General features: G+C 25.9%; 3 protein-coding genes across 3 annotated transcripts; all 3 read right to left on the bottom strand.

Annotated features, from left to right (window-relative positions):
* Positions 1-10,414: 10,414 nt before the first annotated feature.
* OCT59_027621 (uncharacterized protein) lies at positions 10,415-16,849 on the bottom strand (the record flags this gene model as incomplete). The annotated part of the gene is made up of 30 exons (XM_066137114.1): positions 10,415-10,550; positions 10,623-10,811; positions 10,890-11,171; positions 11,245-11,403; positions 11,481-11,660; positions 11,762-11,892; positions 11,961-12,051; positions 12,118-12,233; positions 12,315-12,462; positions 12,543-12,737; positions 12,816-13,004; positions 13,079-13,255; positions 13,328-13,393; positions 13,465-13,562; positions 13,663-13,855; positions 13,937-14,108; positions 14,176-14,304; positions 14,384-14,490; positions 14,561-14,792; positions 14,864-15,009; positions 15,088-15,219; positions 15,296-15,394; positions 15,483-15,619; positions 15,724-15,774; positions 15,915-15,998; positions 16,063-16,177; positions 16,259-16,376; positions 16,449-16,564; positions 16,639-16,676; positions 16,765-16,849. 30 exons carry the CDS (start codon positions 16,847-16,849, stop codon positions 10,542-10,544), a joined length of 3,984 nt encoding a protein of 1,327 aa, XP_065993533.1. The 3' UTR covers positions 10,415-10,541.
* A 372-nt stretch (positions 16,850-17,221) lies between these two features.
* OCT59_027622 (uncharacterized protein) lies at positions 17,222-18,447 on the bottom strand (the record flags this gene model as incomplete). Its single annotated transcript, XM_066137115.1, has 3 exons — positions 17,222-18,095; positions 18,165-18,246; positions 18,312-18,447. 3 exons carry the CDS (start codon positions 18,445-18,447, stop codon positions 17,222-17,224), a joined length of 1,092 nt encoding a protein of 363 aa, XP_065993534.1.
* Positions 18,448-18,733: 286 nt separating this feature from the next.
* On the bottom strand, positions 18,734-19,377 carry OCT59_027623 (uncharacterized protein). Its single transcript, XM_025332247.2, has 2 exons — positions 19,101-19,377; positions 18,734-18,954 (listed from the first exon to the last, which is right to left on the bottom strand). The coding sequence occupies exons 1-2, from the start codon at positions 19,338-19,340 to the stop codon at positions 18,892-18,894; spliced, it is 303 nt and encodes a 100-aa protein (XP_025174918.1). The 5' UTR covers positions 19,341-19,377; the 3' UTR covers positions 18,734-18,891.
* Between the last annotated feature and the right edge of the window lie 8,344 nt (positions 19,378-27,721).

The following is a 27,721-nucleotide window of genomic DNA, read 5'->3' on the forward strand; positions in this document are numbered from 1 at the left end:
CATTGCGTCACACCACTTCGCTCTAGCAAAACCGTGAGATGGATCTGCATATGGATATTGTGAAAAATCAGAATTAGTATTGTGACATTTTACAAACAATCGTTTAAATTAAATGTCTTTTACGAACATATTGAAAGATTTTTTATTTTCAAAGAATATCTTCATATTTATTGTTAAAAAGTATAGAAAAATAAGAAAATTTGATATTTATTAAAGAGTATTGCTATTTGCTAAGTGGTGATTGTCACAATTCTGCCAAAATTATAATTCGGTCGGAGTTAAAATACTTGTTAAAAATTTAAAAAAATTTTTAAATTGTAAATACATTGAAATTTGAAAATTTTTAATAAAAGAAGTAAAAATTGTAATTTACTTATATAAAAATTATAAGAAAACCCCATTTTTCTTGTAAATTTACATTTATTAAAATTTAATCAATAAAGATCAAATAAATTAATTTAAATATCTGGAGTCTTTACAATAAAAAGAGATAAGGCTGTCAGAAAAAGTTAAATTTATGTTTATATGTCAAATATGATTTTTAGGTTTGAATAAATCCAGATTTAACATTAATTCATTTTTTATTTTCCTAGCAGTTTTATCCTTTTCTACTGCAAAGATCCCAATTTTGTAAGTATCTAGATTTGAATTTTTAAATGGAAGTAAATGTGGTAATTATTTGCTTTTATATTCTTAAAGAAAATTTTGCAATTTTTCATTTATTGTCATACAATCAAAGATGTTTATATTACATGAAATTAAAATTCTTTGCTATTTTGAAATTATACTATTTTAAAAATAATATAAAGAAAAAGAAATTTCTTATCCTCTTGAATTTAATATATTAAAATAACATCATTAATTCATCATTATAAAATATTTTAAAATACTTATTAAATATTTATTAATAGAAAATATTCAAATAAAAATAATGTAACTTTTGATAAAAAAAAAAAGTTCTTAAAATTATGGTTGATTTTATATAATTTATACTACTATTTATTATTTCTATAATTTAAAAACTTAAAATTTTGTATACTAGTCTTTAAATTATAATTTATAGATAATTTTACCTGTTCTATAAATTTACTTAATATTTTAAAAAAGGTAAAAAATATTATTTAAGAAATATCAAATTTTACTTAAGTTAAAAAATAAATTTACTTTAAAAAAAAATATTTTTTATTTTATTGGAACTCTTTCTAACAATCATTATATCCATTTTTTTTAGTAAAAAATAATTTTATTTTTTATATAATTTTATAGCTTAAAAATGACATTTAATAAAAAAGATTTGAGTATAGTAAAGTTAAATAATTTACTCAATATAAAAAAATACAGAAAGATTCTTTTATAATATACTATTGCTACCTTTAAAAGACTTCAATAAACACATTCAACTACTATTAACAAATATATTAAGAATGTCTTACCAGGACTCCGCCTACTACTAAAATATGTTACCAGTAGAATTTCACTTTCATATGAAACCTTACCTTAGGATTTGCTTAAATTCTATTGGTTAATTGACTAAAAAGGAAAAAAATAATAACAATGTAACATAAAATTTCATTTTATAGTAGGATCTTCAAAAAGTTTTATATTTAAACCTTACCTTAAGTCACAAGATAACCTATCTTAATAGTAGGCGGGTTTCTATCTTACCACCTGTAAAATATAAAAGTTTCAGTAAAATGATAAAATTCTATAAGGACAAATTTAAGGAACTTGGTATCATAAATGATATACATGCTGCTCAAATTATTTTGGAATACCATAATTATAATTTGGGATGTCATAATTCATTCAGTTTATATATAATTTATTATATAAAATGCCAAAATAATTTGGGATGTCATAATTGAATTTTGGATTTTACTTATAATTACAGCAGCCCAAAATAATTTTGATGGCATGTATAATAAATAATACTTACTTCACCTACCTGTTATTTATTATCTCCACTTTTAAAGATTACAAAACAGTTATAAAAGAAAAAACTCATTGCTAAGAACAGTTGATATCAATAAAACTCACTTAGTACTCTGAATAAATTGAGTCAAGTTGAGTTATATGTAAACTTAATTCAATTTGTGTTAAATCAAATTGAATTGAGTTGAGTTAAAATTATAAAAATATAAACTTAACTCAATTTAAATTGAATTAGCCAGTTAAACTGAATTGAGTTGAATCAAGTGCCAATTAAACTGAGTTAAATCAAGTTAAGTTAAATCACTTAATTTTCTTCAGCTATACTAATTATTTTCTTTTTTGGTAATAGCTATTTTACAAAAATCCGCTTTTGTAAATTTTAAAGATTTTTCATTTTGAATTTTATATAACATAATTTCTAAAAAAGAAAATTCTATAATTTTCAATTTAACAGAATCCCAGATATTATATATACAACTCAGAGAGTAACTTTTTAGCAAATTGGCCTAAATTTTTTTTAAAAAAAATCACAGTTTTTGTGATTATCTTAGCATTCAGTGATCCAATTTATGTGAATTTTTTTTGTTTTGTAGTTCTCATTAAGCTTTACAAAATAAAAAAAATTTGCATAAATCAGATCACTGAATGCTGAGATAATCGCAAAAAATTGAAAATAAAAAAATAGCAAATTGGATTTTTTTTTGGCAAAAAGTTAGTTGTAAGTTCTATAAGAGATGTTCAAGATCCTAATTTGACTCAATTTTATTAAATTATTAACTTAATGCAACTTGATTCAATTTGATTGTAATTTTTCAATTTGACTTGATTTGACTTGACCAACTTGTAAATTAACTTAACCCATTTCAAAGCATTAAACCTACTGGCAATGATATGCCTGTATCAGATTAAATGACTTTGGTAGAAATAGAAATTTTGGAAAATACCAATCAACAAATATATAACTGTTTTCTTCAACAAAGAATTCTGCTAAAAATTCTTTAAAAGGAAAATAATGTACAATTACCTTTGTAGAAATGGTTTTTATATAGACAGTAATTGTAATACCTTTTTAGCTCTTTTTAGTAATAAAATTGAATTGAATGTAAACAAATATATATATCAGATAGCAAGACTCAACCAGCTAAAAAAATAATAATATACTTTATTAAAATAAATTATATCAGTTATGACTGGATTATACATGAAACTGAAATTGGTTAATTTTGACCTCCGAAATGGTCAAAATGGTCGAAATGATTTTGACTTGAGCCCCTCCAAAAGTCAAAATGGTCGAAATTATGTCATAGTCATATAATTTTATAGTAAACAATAATATTAAAATTCAAAGTTAACGAACTCCGCATCCAGTGATTCGATTTTTATGATCTTTACACAGTTAGATTCAGCTCATCGAGAGGATTCCAATGATATGTATTTCATATTTGTAGCATTAATATTGACGGAGTTATTCACGTTTAAAATTTGGTATTAAATAGTCTTATAATTTTTATAGTAAACAATAATTTTAAAATTCAAAGTTAACGATCTCTGCATCCAGTGATTCGATTTTTATGATCTTTACGCGGTTGGATTCAGCTCATCGAGAGGATTCCAATGATATGTATTTCATATCTGTAGCATCAATATTGACGGAGTTATTCACGTTTAAAATTTTATATTAAATTATAATTATAAAAATCACATGACTATGATGTAATTTCGACCATTTCGACTTTAATTTCGACTTTTGACCTTCCCAAGTCGAAATATTTCTACTTTTGGGCTTTAATTTCGACTTCATATATAGACTGGATATGAATCAGTATTAAAGGATAATATCTGCAAATAACTTTATATAACATCCTTTCTATTTGATTTCAACTTGATATTCTTTTGCATATTAAAAAATGAGATAACGTGATTGCTATAAAGATTAAGAGTCAGAAAAAATATGCAACAATTACAATTTCAATTGATTTTAACAAATAGGCAATAAAGTTATAAAATCAAGGAATTTGAACTGTTTCTTTAAAAAGTCTTTCTATCAATTGATATTCAGCTAACTGAAATCTTTAACAATAAAAAGAATTTGAACAATTTTAAACAATGGTTAAAAATGTATTTGAAATTATAACCATCTCAATACTATATCTTTTAGATTCTTTCCAATCATTAATTAATTTTCTATACAGAATGTAAAACTTTTAAGTTAGTTTAAAAAAAAAATATTCACAAACTAATCGTATACTATAAAAGTTGGGCTGATTTGAATAGAATCAATAGTATACTTACTTTATAAGAATATAAAGGTATTTGAAAATAATATTTTTTTTTAGGTTATAATAAACTAATAAAAAGTGATCATAACTAGTGTTCTACACAAATCAAATCAGATCAAATTAATTCAAATTTGTTTGATTCAGTCAAATCAAATTTAAAAATTTTAAATCAAATTATTTAAACTTGATTCAAAATTTGATTTGATTTAATTTGATTTAGATTTGATTTGATTCAAATCAAATAAAGTTTGATAAGTTTTAGATTTGAATTAATTTGATTTGATTTAATTTGAGATTTGATTCAATATAAAAATTAATTCAATTTGACGAATTGATTTGATTTGATTTAATTTAACAATTTGAATAATTTGCTTATTATCCTATTTAAATAAATATAGTAAAAATTATCAAATACTTAATATTAGTAATAATACACTTATACTATATCATATTTATATAACTATCAAATATTCTTTTTATGTTATACCTTTTTTTTTTAGAAATGAAAATGATATTTTTTATTGTTAAATTTATTATTTTGACAGACAACTTTATTTTAAGTTTGAACTGTATATGTAATAGCATGGTTAAGTACCTCATATAGGTAATTTTTCATGAAATTAAATTTTGAGTTTAAGAAGAGATCAAAACTAAATTATTGAGTTGATAAATGATCATAATTGAAATTTGCAATAATCATATTATAAACAAGCTTATATATAATATATAAAGTTAGAAATTACAATATCTTTAAAAGAAACAATAATAAAAATAAAATACCTAACACAACTTATCTATTGTTTCAACAATATTTTTTGTAAAAAATTCAGGTACATTCTGATCTTTAGAGATCAAATTAAATTAGCCTTTTTTTGATATTTTAAGTGATGAGTTGACTTTAATGACTTCTTGCATTTTCTGTTACTGTTTTTTTTTATTCTTATTATATCTATATAATATATATTAGTTAGCTAATAATATTTTTTTTTTCTTTGTAAAGGCATGATTATGATTATTGATAATAATGTTGAAGTAATACAATATATTTACAAGTAAAATAAAATAAAGTATTCTAAATAAATTTAATTTCAGAAGGAAAAGACCGACCTGTCACCTTGAGGTCAAAGGTAACATGTCATGAAAGACCTAAAAATTTGACCAGTGACTTCTTGCATGTAAACTAGGACCCTGAACATTATATATATAACTTAGATCTAAGGTCAAAAATTTTAATATAACTTTATACACTTAATTTTATTAAAAGCTTTATACAAAATCATCATATAAGTTCAAATTTTACTTCAAATTATACAATTTCAAATCTGAGTTTATATAAAACAAAAATTATTTTATTTATTAAATTTATGTAATTATTTCAATAATGATTTATCAATTCAAAAATTCATAATTTAAAAAAAATTTTTAAAAAACTTACTTATCATAATTCAAAAATTAGTACTGTTGTGAAAAATACAAATGTTTCCACAAGTATTATACTAATGATTACGAAAATTTAAATCTAGGTAGTTTCGAACCTGCTGAACAACTTTCAATTAATAAAGATAGTCGATTTCATTTGATAAAGGTGCCGAAATTACACTCTGAAGTACTGATCAGATGATTAAAAAAAAATTAAAAGTGCGAAAATTGCTCGTATTCCATAAGCATTACTCTGATTACTATAAATATTTAGGTGTAGGTAATTCTGACCTCCGTGAACAATTTTCTCTTAATAAAGGAAGTCGATTTCATTTGACTAAAATGCCGTAATTACGCTCCAAAATTAATAAATGAAAAAAGCAAATTTAAAATTAATATAATTATAAAAATATGCGCGTACTCCATAATTATTATTCCAATTACTATGAAAATTTAGATTCGAGTAGTTTTGGCATCGTTAAACAACATTTTCTTAATAAAGAAAGTCGATTTCATTTGGCTAAAATGGTAAAATTACACTCCAAAGTTTGACGAAAGTAAAAAGAAAAAATTTAGGAATAAATGTATTATGAATTATATAAAATACCCATATCTTCACAAAATACAGGTAATAAAAACTGTGACAAAAGTATTTAATATGTGCTAATTTGTAAATTTACAAAGTTTTTAAAATTTTTTTAAAGAAAAATTTTTTATATACGTATATATTATAATTTATTTACACAAGTATCATTATACAAAATAAAAATCTCACTTGATTTAAAGATTATCACTGTTATACAAATACATATCTGATTTACCGAAAAATTACTAACAGGCTATACAAAATCAAACATATGACTTATTGGAAAATTATATAATAAGTTTATACAAAACTGGATCCCAATGTTATATGTATTGTTTGGGGTCCTTGTAAACTGTATTTTTCTTTCTAACTACTGTTAGCTACATGTAAATACTGTCAGGTGTAAAATGATGAAACAGGAAAAATATAAAGTTAATTCTATCTAAAAGATAAAAGAAATAATAATTGACATACAAAAAACACTTTAAGTGTAAACTCTTAATAATTAACCATTATACAATTTACGATTATTACATTTATTACATTTAGATTGATGTTTAGAATCCTTACATCTTTTCAACATTTGTAATGATTTATTGGGAGTCTTTATAAAAAACGTGATTGAGATTGAGATTGAGATTTCATATAGAATTTTCAATCTTAATATGTTAGTAAGATTGAAATTCTATACTAAATTTCAATCTCAATTTCAATCACGTTTTTTGTGAAAACTCCCATTATACCATTGATTTATAAGATTCATATCATATATGATATCATTTCTACTGCATTTACTATATCTATGATCTGTAAATGCTCCACAGGTCAAAATGCTAAAAATTGGCAAAAAAAATGGTATGAAAAGCAATGGCTATTCATGGCTATTCATGGCTATTTTTGGCTGTTTTTGGCTGTTTTTGGCTATTTGTGAATTAACCTATACTATTTGTAAATAGTTTATACAAATTTGCGAATAGTTTATGCAATTCGCACCATTTTTTTGCCTGTTTTTAGTCATTTGATGTATGCTCGTATCATGGCGAAATCATCTTCATCAAAAGTATGATTGAGAAAGATATTTTCAGTTAATTCATTATAAGCACTATGACTATTCACTTTACTATATAGAAGCGCAAGGTCACTTGATTTAATATACTGTTCTGTTAAGATAGCAACTGTAGGTTTCTAAATATAATGTGACAGTCAAAAATGAGTTATTATTTTACCATTATTAAGAAACTTCCATTTATTCATATTATTTTTAATCCCTCTGATTTTATGTTTAGCAAATAACTCCGCTTTTTTAGTCCCAGGAGTTAATTCTGCTTCTTTATAATCTTTATAAATCACTCGATAATTAACTGATTTCTTATATTTAAGGCTAGGTCATTCATAAGATTTTCTACCTCAAAGGCAAGAAATTTGCTTTGTTGGCGTGTGAGACTTTTCTTTAAAAATACTTTTTCCAATGGAACTTTAGGTGGTTTCTGTATTACCTCCTTTTTATACTTTCAACATATTCTTCTATCTTTAAATGCAAACAAATATTATATGGTACATAAAATCTAAAATACCAAGTAGATTGTCTAACTAAAAACCATATATAGGTGGTTGTTTTATTATTTCTAGATGATTCTGATGACAACCAATTAACTATCAATTGATATTTTTTCAGTAATAAAAACCTTATTCTATTAAAGTATTTAGTTTTCATCCCTTTAAATAATGGTAATGTAAGTATTACTGCAATTAGATATTTGAATATACAAAATTTAACATTTGCATTTTTCCTGTCACTAGTAATTTCATATGGAGATTTATATTTCTCTATAATCATACTTGTAACTGCGTGTTATCTTTTTTTAAAGAGTTAAAATCTAATAAGGCGTATGACATGCCTTTATAAGTATTATATAACACATTAGCACCAGTCATCTGTTTAAGTTTTTCAGCCTTTAGATATATAATATTGATGGATAATCTCTTTTTCATGCCGATCATTTTGGGCAATATTAACATCAAAAATGAAGGAAAATTGAATAACTTATATGTTAAAAGTTATAAAAGTTGTTATTAACTATGTTAATAAATATATTTCTGATATCTTCGTTCAGTCAACTTATCGGTATAAGTGAGCCAAGCCTTGCTGTAAATTAACAAAATACCTATAACGTGGTGAGTTTAATACTACTACCAAGTCAGCAAAATAAAAGAAAGAAACTAATATTTCCTCAAAAAATCCCAGGTTTTTTCTGAATATTATAGACAATAAGTCAAAAGTTCTATTTTTACAAGCAAAAATGTATTTTTTCTTATGTAATTTAGTGACAAAGTCACTTTTTGTAAAATTATTTTTTGAAAAATTTTTTGGATGTGGGATTTACCAGAAAGAATTTATTGGTCTAATTTAGCTAATATTATTAGATAAATAAAGGATAAATAAATAAACTTTAAATAATCTTGCTGATTATTTTTCTTGCATCTAATAGATAAAGACAGTGTTGATAACAAGAATATCTTGATAGAGTTCAGTTTTATCATTAAAGAAGCTATCTTGAAGAGTCTTGCACCATTAAATTTAAGAAAGTATTTAATAAGATCATATGTGAATTGACGTAATTAGGCCCATATAAGGTGAATACGAATTTCTGGAACTATTCTGTGAACGCATTCATTAGTATAATTTGCAAGCCAGATCTTTTGAAGTTGATGCCACTTCTAATGTCTGAGATGAGTTCAGTTTGTGTTGAGAATATTTGGTAAGAAGGAATTATTATTGCTACTTAAGATCTTTCTTCTGTTTTACACTTGAAACTTATGTGTAAATGTAACTTTTTTGCATAATAAAGAAGAAGGTGGTGGTGGTGGAACTCACAATATTTGAGACATCATAAAGTCACACACCACTAAATGCCGTTATTTTACCATTCGCAAGCTTAGAATGAAGTATACAAGAGGAAACATCAAGGATGGAAGAAGTCTGAGTGGCAGTAACAAACATTAAATGAAAAAAAAAACAAATATTTTGCAAAAGATTACCGTATTCTTCTGTTTTTAAGCACCACCTTTTTAGGAGAAAATTTTTGTAAAAGTTTAGGGTGGTACTTAAAATCAGAAGTTTTTTTTTTTACACTTTTTTTTTGCGCTTTTAGTTATTTTTGTAATGCAATGGATGGGTAAGAAGATGATTTGTTTGGCAAGATGAAAAAGAGGAGGAAATTGATGAAAATGAAAGGGAAATTGTAGATATAGATAGTGATTCAGCTGATGAATTAGCTGAATTGTAAAATGATGCATCATAAAAATAAAATTTATTTTGAATAAAATATAAAAAAATTTTCAAATTTGAGGTGGTGCTTATTTTTGTTTTTCAAGTTTTTTTGGCAAAAGTTGAGGTGGTGCTTAAATTCGGGTGGTGCTTAAAAACGGAAGAATACGGTAATTGAATTCACTTTTTGAAAGATAGAAATTAAATAAATAATCAGGGTTAATCAAATTTATTAGTTATTTCTAAAAGCATGGTGTTACAATGGTTAATATTACTGGTTAATTAAGATAAATCTTAGAGTATCTTAATTTATTATCTGTTGAGATAAAGCTCTACAAATTTGGGCCAATAATATGAAAATCATCTGAGTTTAAATGCTTATAACTTTCTATGTAGATATTTTTTTTGGAAATCTGGCCAGTGATTTAATAGTATTCATCATGAAGAATAAATTTATTATTTTTAATGTATTTGAAGTGTTACAATTATTGTCTAGTATAGATATAGTATAAGGTTGACCTTTCATATTTTGTATCATACCCCGACAAAAAATTTTTTTTTTTAATATAAAAAATTATCTACGTGAGACATCTTCCCGATTTATAATTTTTCAGTGAATTTATCCAGTCAAATATTAATAGAACAAAATGAAATGAAAGAATTGGTCAGCGAAACCAAGAAAGAATAGATGATTTAAAATACCCTGGTTATTAAGATGAGAGCTGATAGAAGAATCATCAAAAAAAAATTGGATATTAAAATCCATCTTACTAAGAGAGGAATATCAGGACACAGAAACATAAAGAAAATTAATTAACATGGCTCGTTTTTTATAACTAGATTGTTGGTTAATCTTATGGTTTCGATTAAATGATTTATTTCGCGACAAATGAAATAATGTATGCACAACTTTAACATCAAAGGTTTAAATTATGTTTGGCGTTCGAGTTGTTTTATTAAAAATTAAGCAACAAAAGGGCGATTTTAATAAATTAGTTTATTACAAAATTATTATGTTTATCTTTATTTAAGAACAACAAATGAAGCCAGAAAGAAGTTAAAAATACTAAAGAAAAGAACAAAAGTTTATTTAGTGACATAAAAAAGTTAATGAAAACGAAAATTTCTTATCACTTACCAAACTTTTAGCAAATACAATGTCACGTTTAATACGTTGTTGAGCTTCTTCCATTTTATTAAATAATGAAGAATCCCCAATAATTCTAGCGGCACTTTTAACTTCTCTGCAAGTTTCATCTAATCTTGTAATGCATCTTACGATAGATCCTTCTGATACATCAGTTAATTCTTTAATCTTTATAAATTCCTAATGATTAAAAATCAAAGGTTAATATAAAAGTTATGATGTTTATTATGTTTGTGTGATAAAATCATTAATTATTACCGTTTTTTTAGCCCATTCATGAACAACTTCAACAAGTCCATATTTTATATGCTTATGTCTAATATTTTTAATTTCATCATCGACATCTTTAGAATTTTTAGGATCTTTAGGATCTTTAGGATTTTTAGGATCCCTAGGATCTCTAAAATTTTTAGAATCTTTAGGATCTTTAGAATTTCTATCATTAAAATCTCTAAAATCTTCGTCTTCAGAAGGGGAAATGCCAAATTCAAGCTGTACATTATCAACACGACATGCAATATCATATATAGTTTTTAATCCCTATAAATTAATTTAATTGTATTATTATTCTAAAATTGTATGATATTATAATTAACTTTATCATAATACATACTTTCTTTAACCTTGGTGTAAGGTTTGGCGGGGCAACACTTTTATTTTTCTCTTGGAATATGAAACATGATAACAAAGCAACAATCTCCTCAGCTTCATAATCTGCTAAAACATTTTCAAATATTAATTCGGTAACAATCAATTCGTCGGCTGAATTGATCTAAGTTAATTAATTAGACATGTTAATATATTTATTCTCTATATTCAACTATAACGTTAGAAATGATATGATTTTACCCCACATGCAACACGTCCTTTTAGCTGTAAGATACGATCCTCATCAATATAATTGAGTTTTTGTAATACACCTATTCTTTGTTCAAAATCCGGGTATAATTCTAGATTTTGTTCTGATATAGTATTTTTTAAATCATCCAAGTTTCTTTTAAGTAATCGTTCTTTATGTATATTTTTATACTTAAAACATAAAAATAAAATAAACCAAAATAAAATAAAAATAAGTAAAATGAGATATTAAACCCATAAAACAATATAATATAATATACAATATTATTTACATGTTCAATAAACTCTGTACACATTATACACTGAAATAAAATTAATTTTTCCATTAACTTATCTCTTTCTTCCAAGTTAATTCTAAAATCCAACTCAGATATTCTTGACCAATCATATTCAATTATTCTGCCTATAGAAATTCATTAAAAGTTAATTCCAATACAAGTTGAATTTTGTAAAAATGTGATCTTTTCTTACCTTTTTGTGTTGTATCTGCATACCGCAATAACTCTTGAGATATTCTAGAAATTTCACCTTTATCACCCTTATCAATATTATCGGAGTTTATCTATAATTTAAATTTATATTTAAGTAAGTAATATCACAATATGAAATGATAAATAGCAGAGCATACTTTGATAGAAGATTTCGTTATAAAAGCAATATCTCTGTAAGGTATAGAATCTATTTTGTGTGTATATGAATTTGGATTAGGAATAGATAACTTTGTGACAGGAAGCGGTGAACTCTCTAGTTGGATAATAGGATACGAATTTATTCAATTAGGGTTTAGTTAAATCTTAAAATTACTTAGATAAATAGAAGGCTAACCTCGTTCAGACATGTTGTTATCCTTGTCTAAAAGCGTAAAGACTTTATATGTTTTGTCATCAGGAACAATTTTAGAGCCTGCTGATGCCAAAAGAGTCTTATTTTTAGGTGGTTGCCTCAATATAACAGCCGCTACATTCCTATAAGCCTATATGACCATTGATAGACATATTATATATATTCACGTACAATTTATGCGTTAAAATATATGGAAATAAATTAACTTACGCCGTTATTAATAATAACTATTCTTCCCGGACTTAAAGCTTTATATACTAGGTGCGAATTGGACGAATTCATGAGTTTATTATAAAGAGAAGAAGTCAATCTAACAATATCCGCCGAAACATCATAATAATCATTTATATCTCGAGTACATATAGAGCATTCAAGTTTTTGAAATGTGCTAAGCCTGTTTTCACTCTGCCATTTTAACATATTTGTAAGTCAACATAATATTTGCATAATGAATAAGAGAATAACTACTATTGATAAACTCACTTCCGCAAAACTTTTTTCATGCATCGGCAACATTTTCTGACTTTTATTCTCAGAAAAACTTCGTTTAATCATGTCTTCAACTTGCAAGGCCTCAACACGTAATAAATTAAGTATCATATTATAAGTGAGACGAAATTTGGACTCCAATTTCGTAGGCTTACCCAATATCATCTCATCAAGTAAAGATGGCTGTGAAAAAAAATATATTAAAATTTGCATTAATTTAGATTGTTATTAAAACAAATAATAGATTTTCTACCCACATTAGGAACTTCGCCATTTTTAGGAGTAATAATGACATAACCAAATTTATCTATATCACGTCTTCCCGCTCGTCCAGACATTTGTGTATATTCTCCCGGCAACAAATCACGAAAATTTTTTCCATCATGTTTTCTTATTTCAGAAAATACAACTGTACGTGCCGGCATATTTATACCCTATCGAGTTAAAATGTTTTAAACAGCGTAAAGCAAAATTGCAATCTTTTTTTTGAAAAGAATTCAAGTTACCATAGCGAAAGTTTCTGTGGCAAAAAGAACTTTAACCAGCTTTCTTCCAAATAGGATCTCTACCATCTATTTTAAGTAGACTATATTTATTAAATCTTCCTTCAATTACTAATAGTAAGCATCTTTACAATACTAACCTCTTTAATGATTGGAAGTAATCCACCATGATGTACAGCAATACCTCTTTTCAATAATTCTCTAATTCTCAATACTTGAGGTAAACTCTTGTCAGATTCTAACATTAAAGAACAAACGATACATTACCATTAGTTTCTCATTTTCCTCAAAATTGAAATTAAATTTTTACAAAACTACAATTTTTATCCGAGTCTTACCGTTTAGACGAGTCAAACTTTTCTCGATAAAAACGTGTATCTCACTTTTCTCGGAGTTAGTACAAAGATCCAAATTACTGAGAGCCGCAGCAAAATCATCACATCTCTTTTTCGAGAAAGTAAAATTTATTACTGGCAATAAATCTCTCTTTTTCAATAAATTAATAATATTTGTCCATAAATTTTTATTTTGCTTTAAGATTGAAAGTATTTATTATTAGTAAATTATTGAATATTATAAAAATAAAAAAATCTCAGATGTAAAAAAAAATACCTGTTGCTGAGCTCTAGGATCTCCCCCACCCCCACCTCTACCTCTTTGCCTGGTACCATTGCGACCACTTCCACGTCCACGTCCTCCACGTCCTCCACGTCCTCCACGGGCGTCACTAGCATTTCCTTTCGATTCTTTCTCTTTGTTTAATGCATTTTGAGCTTTCTTCCATCTGTAATAATTTAAAAGTCAGATATCTAAAACATTTATAAGCTTTCCCTACGTGGTGGTATACGTACTCTTGATCTGAGAAGACTTTTTTCGCATCAACAATTTTATAAAGTTCATTTTCAGCATATAAATAATGTTCAAGTGGTACGGGACGTTTATATGTACTAATTACATAAATTTCTTTCTTTTTTGTTCGCCTATTTAAATTAATTTACAATTAGAGTTGAAAAAAACAAATTTTTCTTAGATCGTAAAATATCACAATGAATATTATACCCAATCCAATCAGCAAATTCTTTTGTATTCGGTACAGTAGCCGATAAAAGAACAAGATTTACGTGAGCAGGTAACATGATAATAACTTCTTCCCATACCACACCACGCTATGTAAAAATATACAATCGAATACATTAATATGACTAATATCAATCTTTAACTAAAATAGATTTTTACCTCTGAATCATTAATATAATGAACTTCATCAAATATAACAAATTCGACATCTCTGATCAAGTCGGCTCCTTTATATAACATTGACCTTAAAATTTCTGTTGTCATAATCAAACAAGAAGCTTCAGGTCGAATTTGTATATCTCCTGTTAATATACCAACATCATCAAACTTAGTTTTAAAATCACTATATTTTTGATTTGAGAGAGCCTTAATCGGGGATGTATATATAGTTCTAAAAAAGAAAGAGGACTTAATATCAATGGTTGTGTAAGAATAATATAAATGTATTGTATTAAGAACTACCGTGTCATATGTTTTGAAGCTAAAGATATAGCATATTCAGCGACTGCAGTTTTACCGGCTGAAGTATGAGCAGCCACAAATACTGAATCCCCATTTTCCAGATGGTAAATTGCTTGTTTTTGAAATATATCCAATTCAAATTTGAACTATAATTGAAAATATAAGTCAATATTAACTTCATTTTTGTTTTTTTTTTGTTGTTTCTCGTTACTCAATATACATACCTCATAAGCAAGCTCTGGAACAAGTTCTTTAAAATTCTCCATATCCATTTTTACCTCATGAGCCCACTCTTGCTTTCGAGAATTTGCTTTACTTACTTTACTTGCTACACTTGAGCCTTCAAGTGGAGGCGGCTGAAAGTAAATGAATATATTATACATGGCAACTTTTGAATATTTATTATACAACACTAAGACATGATTTTCATACCTGAGTTGGTAAAAGGTTATCAACAGAGTCTTCGTCTTTTATATCTTTACTTGTTACTTCTGTTTCTTCATTTTTCTCCACTTTCACGAGTTCAATATCCTATTTAGGTAAAACAATATATTATTAATTCAATATTATTAAACATTTAACATATCTTGCAATAGCGTGTTATCCTAACTTCTTGTACTTTATTATCCCGAACATCTTCCGTTTCATACAAAGGTTCAAGGAATTCGGTCAGTTCATCCTCGTCATGAGTAATCATATCAGTAATATTTAATCCCACATATTTATTTGTAGATCGAATTTGACGGTCTTTTTCATCTATTGAGTGTACGTTAAATTAAAAGATTCGGCGTGTCTAAACATATTATGAACTATTGCAACAATTAAAATTTTTAGAATTAAAAAAGTTGTCCATCTAGTACCTTCAAATATTAAACCACGGTCAAATCCTGGAGGTATCGATAAAATTTCAACTTGATAAAGTTCAAATTGAACGAAAAAGTATATATGTGTATTTAAATTTAATGGGAAAAAAAACGTAATATTATATTATATAACGCTTTAATAAAAGAAAATTCTCTTACGTTACATCATATTATAGAATAATACAAACCATCTTCGAAACTCAACGGAATTTCCTTATCAATAATATCATTTATCACTTCTGCGTCAACCATCACTTCAGGTTCCAATCCACCTAGAAAAAACGATTTTAGTCAAAATGTTTTTATTTAAACTAATATAATTTAAATAGTTCATACCAGGAGTGAATGGAAATTGACTAGAAGCTCCTCTGACAAAATGATTTATAGATCCAGGTTCACGTAATAATGATGTTGAATTTTTGACAGTCAAATTCAAATCAGTAACCACAACCTTTAACCACGAACAAATTAATTAGAATCTTAAAAAGTAACTTTTTTTCAAGCTTCAAAATATATAAATATATGCAGTTACTTCTTTATATCCAATAATTTTTCCATCAGGACCATCTCGAGCAATTTCCAAAGTAGTTCGTGGTTTTGATGGTTCCAATACAGTTAATGAAATAAAATCGGGCTCACGTTCCAATAATCTTATAAAGAAATATTTAAATAAACAGAATTTCTGTCATATTTTAAATATATTCATTAAAACAATTACTAACTGTTGACATTTGAATAACCACGAAGTTGGGAATGAAGTACGAGGTATTAAATATCTTTCTTCTATGTCTCGTTGTACTTCTTCTCGTGACAAGGGTCTTCCAAGTCCAACTGGTAGCTAGTTAAACAGAACTTAACAATAAATTAACTCTAATAATGAGATATAATTAAAATTATACTGTTAATACATACTACAAGTAATTCCTCATTCAAAATATCATTTGTGCTAACTGGAATATTATTTAAATAACTAATTAGGAAAAATATACACTAAAGAAAACGACGAAATTAAAAAACAAAAGGGTTTAATGATTAAACCTGATACTGCAATATCATCCATTTGCTTAATTCGTGTTAATAAGACAGAACTGAAAATAATAGTTTTGGATTTCAAGCCCCCCATTATTTTACGATAATTTATCCGGCCATTATACCCGATATAGATAATCCTATCAAGTCGATCACGAATTTGTTTTTATTTTTTCTTTTCCATTTTATTTTATGTCGAGTACAAGAAAAACTTTCATATAAACCTTTTGTATAATAAGTATTTTTTACATTCCCTGCAATTTTACTTATGTATTTTTTAGTTTACAAACTGTCTGTACTGTCTGTACATTTTATAGGGAGTTATTGTCTGTATTCTCCAGCGGAAAATGAAACGTGATGGTGCTTTAAATAACCCTAGCTCTTGGTATTAACTTTATTACGAATAATAATGAGGCATTTATATCGTAGTATCACGTGATTAATTAAAAACATTATATAATTTGAACTATGCATAGTTTTCAGTTTCTATATCGGAATCATTTTCATTACTAATTGTAAGACTGTCATTCAAAGGATTAGTAGAATTATTAAAAATTTGAGTTTGTTGAAGTGGTGGAATTATAGAAGGATAAATAGCCGAATTAATATTTGAACTATTAAAACTAATTGGTTGATTAGGTGACCAAGGAATACACAATAGTGGAGTTTCGACTGTCAAATTTACAGCACCATATTGATATGGAACAAAAGTGCTAGTAGATGGTATAATATTATCATTCACATATATTTGATCGTTATTTAATGCGCCGCCTAAAAGTGTACTTCCTAACGAACTTCCTCCAATAATGCCAGTTTGATAATAAAGTTGATAATTCGGTTGTCGTTGATCCGTTTGAGCCAATAAAAATTGTTTCGATAGATATTGTATTGGTTGTTGTTCATTTCTCTTTTTTTGAATTTTTTTTGAATAATTTCTATTTATCTTTGGCATCTTTTCCGAATTTAAAATATCTTCTCCAGGCTGAAGGTATCGAAGTTCTTCAAACGCCCGAGGAGGTAAAGATGATTCTGGTGAAATGACGGCATCTTCATAAATAATCATATGTTGATATTCTTCGTTAAATTTAATGCTTAGGGTTTTCTTTAATAAACCATCTTTCCTCAATAAAAACGTTCCTTTGCTACATTGATGTACTTTAAGTCCTTCAGTGGTGATTCGTTTTTGTAACAAATCGTCCAAAGGTTCATGACGTTTGATGTTTAGATCACGTGTTGCTAATTCACGATAAACTAGGAAATCTTTGATAATCCTACTTGGGCTCCATAATCTCCCATCTGTCCATCGTTTTATTCCTGATTCAATTTCATCAAACACATAACTAGGAGAGAAAAAAAAGAAATATTTTTTAAAAAAAGTAACTACAAAGTTCTTACGATAAAATACTTACACTTTTCCACCACGTAATTCTTCTTTCTCCTTCTCCAGCAATCGACGTGTGGTCTTATGAAGGATTCCCTGCCGGCACGCTTCTATTATATAATAAAAAAATTACGTAACTTGGCGATTGGGAACAATTTATTTATTTTAAACTTACCAAAAATAACCAATGCATCATTTAAAGTTTCAACTCTCCCTGGAAAGTAGTCAAATGTGAAAACAGTCTTCTTTTTAAATAAATTACGCGAGTATAAGTTCGAACGATTAATTAACGAACCTCGATAAGTTTCCATTTTTTTTTCTGGAGAAAAAAAGGTGCAAAAAAGGAGATTAAAAGATTTAAAATAAACAAGAAAATTTCTGTGATTATTTTATACTTTTTTTTTGTATCATGAAAAAAAAAAGAGTCTAAATAGACTTCTTCAAGTGTAAAAAAAAAGTTTGATAAAGTCTATCTAGATCACACATATTTGATTAATAAGTGAGAATTATATTTTTTAATACATCAACGAAAATATATAACACTAAATGTATATATGTCAAGATTTATGATTAACTATAAATCACTTTCAGCCATATGTGACAAAATAAGATAAATTTATCGTAAACATTTTATTAACATTTTATCAATTATATAATTAAATTAATTAACTACAAACCACTTTATAATTAAATGATCAATTAATCAATTATCTATAAATAGTCCTACTCAAAATATAACGAAGTTTTATATTTATTCATTTATTTAACATTTCACGTTGTTTAATCTCCAATTGTCTACGTTTATTAAAATATTCGACCTTTTACGAATTCAAATTTGAATTATACCAATTATATCATCATTCAATGATTAAATTATATATAAATTTAAATTAAAATTATAAATATTAATGAATAATAAAATCATCAAAATAATTAAAGTTTCTTCGATTTTATCTTCACTTACCCAACTTGTAATACAAGATTTTTCATATTCTTCCTTCTTTTTCCAACAATTAAATTTTTTTACCAATTTTTGCATGTTTTCATCATTTTGTACTGAAACTGGGTCAACAAATAATTTATCATCATTATTCGAATTATTGATATTATCTAAACATTCAAAATATTCATCTCGTAATTTCCAACAGAGATCTCTTTGGGAGCGTAAAGGTGGTATTGATTGAGTGTTTGTTGATGAAGTCATTTTATTTTATGAAAACAAATTTGAGTATGTAATGTGTGAAATTAAAAATTTTTTTTTTGACTCTGCTTTTATTAAAGATCAGCGATTTGTTGATATTCACGTGATGAGTACTTCATTAATGGTATTAACGAAGAATCAACTGCGCACGTAAGAAGCAATCACGCATGTGTATTACTTTCCACGCTATAGGTCATAAGAACACTAGATATCGTTCATTAATTATGGCAAAATATCACCTAGGAAAGCTGCAAGACACTTTCTGAGAGACCTCGCATTCTCCAAGTAGTTTTATAATTAATAATCCACAGACTTCTTCATTTCGAGATCGTTGAACAATTCATGGGGAGATCTCCAGTATTGATGAATAACAACTCAATATTTTGATATTTTCACGGAGAACCGAATTTCTTATTCTTGCATAGCACGTAATTCTAAAAAAAACCAAATTTTAGTAAAAATTTTTTTGATTGTAATGAAATAATATATGTAATGGTTTCTTTATTTTGGTCTCCGCAGCTTCAATGTGGTTCTGTCTTCGTTCCACTCTAGTTAACTTATGATTAATAGATGAAAGTTGTCTTAGAATCAATTTTATATATTACTATAAATTTGAAGAAGTTTTATTCAAGTGTAATGGAATTACATAGAATAAAAATGAAAATTGATAATTCAATTGGAAGATTTAAATGTTATAAACAACAGATATTCATATTGATTACAAATACTGTATAATTTTTTAGTCTTAAATGAATTATTTAATAAAATCAAATAGTTAATAAAAGGAAGAACTAATGTTTTAATGGCTTTAATTTACCATATATAAGCAACCTTTTTTTATTATAGGATTGCCTATTTTCAAATACAACTATTTTTCAATATTACTAATAATCATCTGATTTTTTTGTATTATCATTTAGCCACATAGAACATCCTATCCATTTATTTTTATGCAGACATACAATAATCCATATATGATTATACGATAATTAAAGTACATACTAATGAATATATTACTTTATGTAATTAACTACTATAATTATTAAAATAAATGTTAATATTAACATTTTGAGTACTGGATCCTTTAATTAGATTATGTATTTGTTGCAATTGAGGTGTAACTTCTTGAGAGTTTAAAGAACTAATAAACTTTTTTTAAACTTTTACATATAATTTTTTTTAAAACTAATATATAAACTTTTTTAACTCTCAATATGAACTAAAAAAAACTAAATAATAATATAATTATTGTATGTGATATACTTAACAATAAGATAAAATGGCTGTGCCATTTTATTTTATTATCAAGTATACTCCATAGTCCATACAATAATATGTAAGTATAATATGACCTTTATCTCATATGTAAACCTGATTTAAACTTACTTTATTTTCTATTTTTACAAGAAAAAATGCCACAAAAGTATAAAATAAGTTAAATATAAAAAGTTGTTAGATGGACTTTATACCTAATAAGATAAAAATAAAAGTTGTTAATTATGCAAAACAATATAGCAAAAGTGCAAAACCTTCAGCATGCTAAAATAAGCAATATATAATAATTAAATTAAGCAATTTTGAAGAAAATTTCTGATGAAATTATTATTAATTCTTTTAAAAATATGGTATAACAATTTTATCAGTAAATTCTAATAAAGATAGTGAAAAATCAGAAATTAATAAAGAGTTGAAAACAGAAATTAAAAATTAATGAAAAACATAAATTATTAATAAAAATTAATATCATTTATAGTATACTAATTATAGTTTACAAAATATAGATTATTAAAAAAAAAAAAAAATTATAGATTACAAAAAAAAATAACAAATTAGTGTAATAATTATAATATTTAAGAATAATAATGTTTAATTACTATATTTATTATTTAGATAGTTAAATTATATATATTAGTTACTTTATTACTAGTTAATTAAATTAAACTATTAAAGACATTAACAGAAGCTGTCAAAATGGTATATTGTGCATATAGATTTTACACACTGTAAGAAACATTTTTTTTATTATAATTAATTTAAAAAATGGTAAGAAACGTTTTTTTTTTATTATAATTTTAAAAAACATTAAGAAAATGTTTCTTAACGTTTTTTTATTATAATTAATATTTTTTTATTATAATTATTTTTTTATTATTTTTTATTATAATTAATATTTTTTTTTTATTATAATGTTTTATTATAATTAATTAAAATAACATTTTTTTTAAATGGCTAACTAAAAAATTATTTTTTTTTGAACGGGTTTAGTTAATATACTGTATTTTTCCAAAATTAGTCACTTCTTTTTTACAAGGATTTTGATTAAAAAACTTGGGAAGGTGCTTAATTTTTACTAGTATTTTATATAAAAATCTTTTTATCAAAGTTCGAAAAGTTGGTAGAGGTGCTTAATTTCAGAAATGACTAATTTTGAAAAAATACGGTAACTATTATTTGATAACAGACTAGGTAAATTTTAATCTAATCTGTTTTGATCTATTTAACTCATTAATAATTTTATTTATTTTATTAAATAATAAATATAAGAATAAGTTTATGTAATGTTTGTATAATTTCAGATTGTATAACATTTATGTGTGATTTCTTTTTTTTCTTTAAAATTTCTTCAGTTACAATTAAATTTACATCGTAAAGAAACAATAAGCATAATTAAATTTACATCATATACAGTCAACTCCCTCTATAGTCACTTCCATTATAGTCACATTCTACTATATAGTTATACCAGTTAAATGTTCAAAACACTTTATTATTAAAATCTATCCTATATAATCACAATCTATCTATAGTTATTATCACACCTATCCTCAAAAATCTTATATTAAAAAGAACCGTTTATAATTACAGTTATATAAAGAACATATTAAATAACTTAATATCTAATAATTGTACAACGCAAAGATGTACCATAGCTTGTTAGAATTATCTTACTGAAATGAATCAAATGGTAATAGTTTTATCCTTTTACTTTGCTAGTATTTACTTTGCTAGTATTTACGATTAGGTCTCCCTTTACCTCTTATGAGACATCATCAGACCAGTATTTTATCATCCTTAAGGGATAACTATTCAACTGAGTACTTAATTCCTTAGGTAGACAGCATCATATATGAGGACTTCCTCCATTGAGCCACTTTTAAGGCTGATCTGAAGCTAAAAATATGCTGCCTACTCATTCTTTACCCATTGCATGATACTAGTACTCAATTTATTTTACAACCTTTAGAAAGCACCTACTCTCATGGAGGACTTTTGACAGGTAACATTAACCATCTAGTATCCTCCCATACTACCATTTTAGGTATAAGGTTTTCACTCAAAGCAGCCACTATGGCCTGTGATTCACCCAGTACGGATGGGCATGTACGAACCTTAAGTGGTATACTTTATAGCGACTATTCAGACAGAAAGTAGCAGGCATCTGTTCAGAATCACCCCTTATGGTAAGCATCAAATACCAGGGATCACTGACCAGGATCTAAAGAATAAGAAATTGAATTCATAACCATGCTACCTATTCTGTACATAAATATCCCTTTGTGGTTTATCACCTATTAGAAGGCTAAAGGTCTATACTGAAACTACCACAATGTAAGACACCTGCATTGGCTGCTATATGTGTTGAGATGAAGAAGGAACTAGGATAACCATTTGGCCATATTGGATCCAGGCGATATCATGCTAAAACGACTACCTAAACCGAAGCAAAGTCCCAATTCCCTTAAGATATATATTTAATAACCTCAAAGACAGAACTGCACACATACCAATGGCTTTATAGGGAACATTAGAAGGACACTATAACCTTTAGTTGAAATGTGCAGTCTAACTGTATACACTAATTCACTATGATGCAATCTAACTATACTAATCTCTATATCTTCACGTTATTACATAAGATCTGCAGTAAAATTTGTTTAATTTTCATGATCAGTGGAATTGAACCTGTAACTTCATCATACTCAGACTATATGAGGGAGTGCCACCTTAATGACTGCACTAGGGTGATCAGCCCTAAAGTTATTCAATGAAATGTTTAATATTGGCATTATAATATTTCTTAATTTACGTTTACTGTGCCATTTAACATTTTGCTAAATTTCTCAGTATCTAGTGATTATAAAAAGACGATTAATAGCTTGTTGGAATCGTTTCATCAAGATGAATCGAATGGTAGTAAGATTGTCTCTCTAGGATCAATATTGGCAGAGTTATTACACAAAAATCATTAATATTTTTTAATTTCAAAAATTAATCTAGTAATTGGATTTTGATGTATTTTATACCATTAGAACTGTCTCATCAAGACGAATTGAATAGCGGTAAGATCATCTCTCTACAATTAATATTGGTAGAATTACGATACAATAAAGTTTTAAGTATAATTCTGGCTAAAATTTATGTTAATTTTTGGCCGGAATTATAATATACAAATATAAGAAATTTTTTATATAGCCACATCTCTTTATAATCACCAAATATAGGCTGTTTCAAATGTGTGACTATAAAAAGAATTGACTGTATTTGCAATAATTACAACTAATAATTATAGTAATAACTAATAAACAATTATAATTTAAAATAATATTATAATAGTTCTAAAGAATAAGATAATGCAAAGTGTTCTCGTCAAGAAGAAATAAATAATGAAATAAATAATGAAATAAATAATGATGTAATTGATGAAAAAGAATCAGAAAAAGAAATCAATGATCATAAAAAAAATGAAAAAAGAAAAAAATTTGAGGTATTAGGTTCTAAATTAAATAATAAAAATAAAAATAATAATGAAAGAAGTTTGTATAGATCTATTTTGAAAAATATAAGGATAATAAAAATGTAATATGAGCAAAGTGTCACTACTATAGGTATGTGTATAATTTTATAAATAAGTAATTGTAATTTTTACAAAATTTATTGTATATTAAATCTTAAATATTTAATTAGTTATAAAAAGTATAAAATACAGATTCAGGTGGTTCAACAGGCAATTTAAATCACCATTTAAAAGTACATTTAGACAAAGTTGATTCTTTGGTATAAAGACAAGCCAAGTTTATAAGAAATTTTCTTGATGATGAAAATAAAAATTCTAATATGTAAGTCCATTTATTATTAACTTAATATTAGTTTGTTTTTTATAAAAAACTTATTTTTATTTTTTTTACAGGTAGTATTTTCTAATGATATTTTTAAAGAAAAGCTAGGCATATAGATAGCCATTGATAATCAATCATTTAAAGTAGTCAAATATCCAGAATTTCGTCAATTTATAAATTTATGCAATCCAAATATTATTATACCATTTGTTGATACCATTCAAAATGATATTTTTAAACTATACAATAATTGTCATCGAGATATTAAAAATAAATTGCAGGTAATTTATTTTATAAACTTTTTTTTTAAAAACACAATTTTACAATAAGTTTAATATAAACTTTTATAATTTAATTAATAAAGAATGCAATAGCAAAGTACCATCATTCTTAACCATATTCTAGACTCATTTTATTTATGTTTCAGGTCTCGACTTGAAAGCTCTCCAAGCTCATTGAACAACTTTTGCACTATCAATTAAATGATTTACAATTCTTTTTCTATCTTCATGTGAACAATTATAACTATAATGAGCCAAAACTTTACTGTATATAATTCAATATATTTGATAAATCTTATCAATTTCATCAGAACTGAACAATGATACATTTTCTCTTTTTATCGCATTCTTTCGTACAGAATTAAAATGCATTTTATTTAGCAGTTTTAGTAATACATTTTTCAGATGATCATTGTCACATTCAATGGTATTTTCACAGATAATTACTAAGGAGTTGCATATAATGCAATAAATATAAAATAAGTATTTCCTAGCTTTAAATTTTCATCTTTATATGATCTTTCAATCATTTTAAAGAAGTATTTGGATTATATTCAAGAAGTTTCTTAAATGGATAACAAACACAAGGACACCACATTTCTGGTATTTCACCATTATACCTATATTGCAGATTGTTTAATGCCTGTATTATTACAGAATTCAAACCATTATAGTTGCTAGATTTAGCCATTTTACAGATATAGCAATTTATAGCTGTTTAGTGATTTATAGCATTTTTAGCAACTTTAAAGATTTATAGCAATTTATAGCAAGTATATTATAATAAAATATCATATTCATTTTTATTTAATTCTTCAGGTGAAAAACAGATTCATGATTTGGCTAAATTGACTCGATCATCATGGTCGGCTAAACTATACATAGCTAAAATTTGTATTACATATGATTTCCCTAGTTTCCTGCCAGTTCTTCAATAGTTCTAGGAGGATTTTAGGAGCTGACAAGTTTCTATAAATCATGAGATGATCAGCCAGGAGGGTATTCAATGAGCAGTCACACAACATTTATAAGGATATATATAGTATTACGTCAATTATGATGATTTTACAGAAGTACACTTACAAATTTTGTAATATAACTTGAATTTTGCAAAAATTATCTTAGTCCACTTGATCATTCAACTCCGTGATTCTAGAGAAATTTGCGCACCATTTTTTTTGAATTTTGTCAAGTAGCGTGAAGGAATTTAATAATTAGAATGGATGAGGAATATCAGTAGTGTTGAAATATAACATCAATCTATAAATAATATTACCGAAGAGTATTCTAGAATTACGCTATTAGCTACAGATGATAAACTTTAAAGTGGTTGTCTTTGGCAAATTGTATTCCAATCGTTTGATTTGCAAGTAAAATATGATGGTTTCGTCTGTTCAATCATCATTATATTTGATGGACATCTATTTTATTACAAGAGAATTATAAATATAACGTGAAGTAGCCATGAAAACTCTTTAAAAATGACATACATTATGTCTTTCACTTTAGAAGCTAAAGAATCCCGGACACTATAATGTTTAGCTAGAAGATAAAAGAAAAGAACTCATGATCTTTAGATGGAATGTGAACTTACAAAATTTTTTGGACATCAGTTTTTATAACACAAATATGGATTTACCTTGACTTGCCTATTGAATTATTTGTTGTTAGAAGTTCCGAAACTCGTCAGAGAGGTTATAATCTTGCAAAATTCACTGAAAAAACGCGTAGGTTGTTAGTGTACCGGTGAATGCAATTAAGTATTTACCAAATCATATGCTCACATCCTTTTTGGAAGAATCTCTAAAATTGACTTTTTCAATGACATCCTTCCATGAATAATGAATTTTATGACGTTTTCTGGTATCATAATATTCGGGTTCGATATTTAATATATATAGGAATTAAATTCACATTTCAAAAAATATTAATAAATGCACAACTAACATTACCTTCTTCACAGTTAGTGTGGTCATGATTAAAATCAGAAGGCAAGACGAATGGTGAGCTATGATCCTTGCATTCGCAGATGTTAATATTGTACGCTAACATTGCATATCAAACATCAGCAATGACGTAAAAGCAATAGTTAAAATTAAGTATTATACTAACTTTACTTGGTGGGTAACCATCTGTACTTTTTCTTTTTCCTACTATAATTTTATCGCTTTCAATTATGTGTTCATTTAACGCATTAGATCTTACGTGGCAAATTTCTGTTCCTAAATAATTTAAATTAAACAAGTTAAATTAATAGTCTTGCTAGCTCAAGACACAGATGCATATACTCAGGGTTGTGGTAGTACACCTGTACTAGCAAAATTCTAGTACGTACTGTACTAGTAAAAATTTCGTACAAGTACTAAGTACACTGTACTAATACAATTATTACTTTTTAGGATATAATTTAACCATTTTAGGTAGATATCATGTGATCAATATTGTTTATATTTATAAAATTAACCAATAAAATTTATTAATAGTATGTACTAAAATTGTATTTGTACTAAATTTTCAAGTACAAGTACAGTACTTAGTACTGTACTATACTGTACTAGTACTGTACTAGTACAATTCCCAACCCTGCATATACTGACTTCTTTTTCTTTCGTTAAATGTTGCATAATCTGTGTTTCATTTTTCTCATTTCAAATACGAATGCTATTCCAATAGTCTCTTACTGAGTTAGAATTAATAAGTTCGTTAAAATTTATCAGAAGCTTCATAGCTTTCATGGACTGTTTATTGTTTTCAGACTCTATAGTTTTTAATGCATTATATAGGACGTTTTTCGCTGGTTCCTTTGAATGAAAGGAAGATTTATCTTCCTAAAGAATTTAATAATGGTAAAATTTTCATCTAGTATAATTTCTTTTAATGATTCTACATAAGCCTGGATAAAAAAATAAATATATTAATATAATGAACCAATTCAATAGTGATGAATAATAATTGTGAATTTGACACAAACCATGATGTCTAAAAA

Source organism: Rhizophagus irregularis, chromosome 7 (genome assembly GCF_026210795.1).
Source record: "Rhizophagus irregularis chromosome 7, complete sequence".
NCBI classification, from domain to species: domain Eukaryota; kingdom Fungi; phylum Glomeromycota; class Glomeromycetes; order Glomerales; family Glomeraceae; genus Rhizophagus; species Rhizophagus irregularis.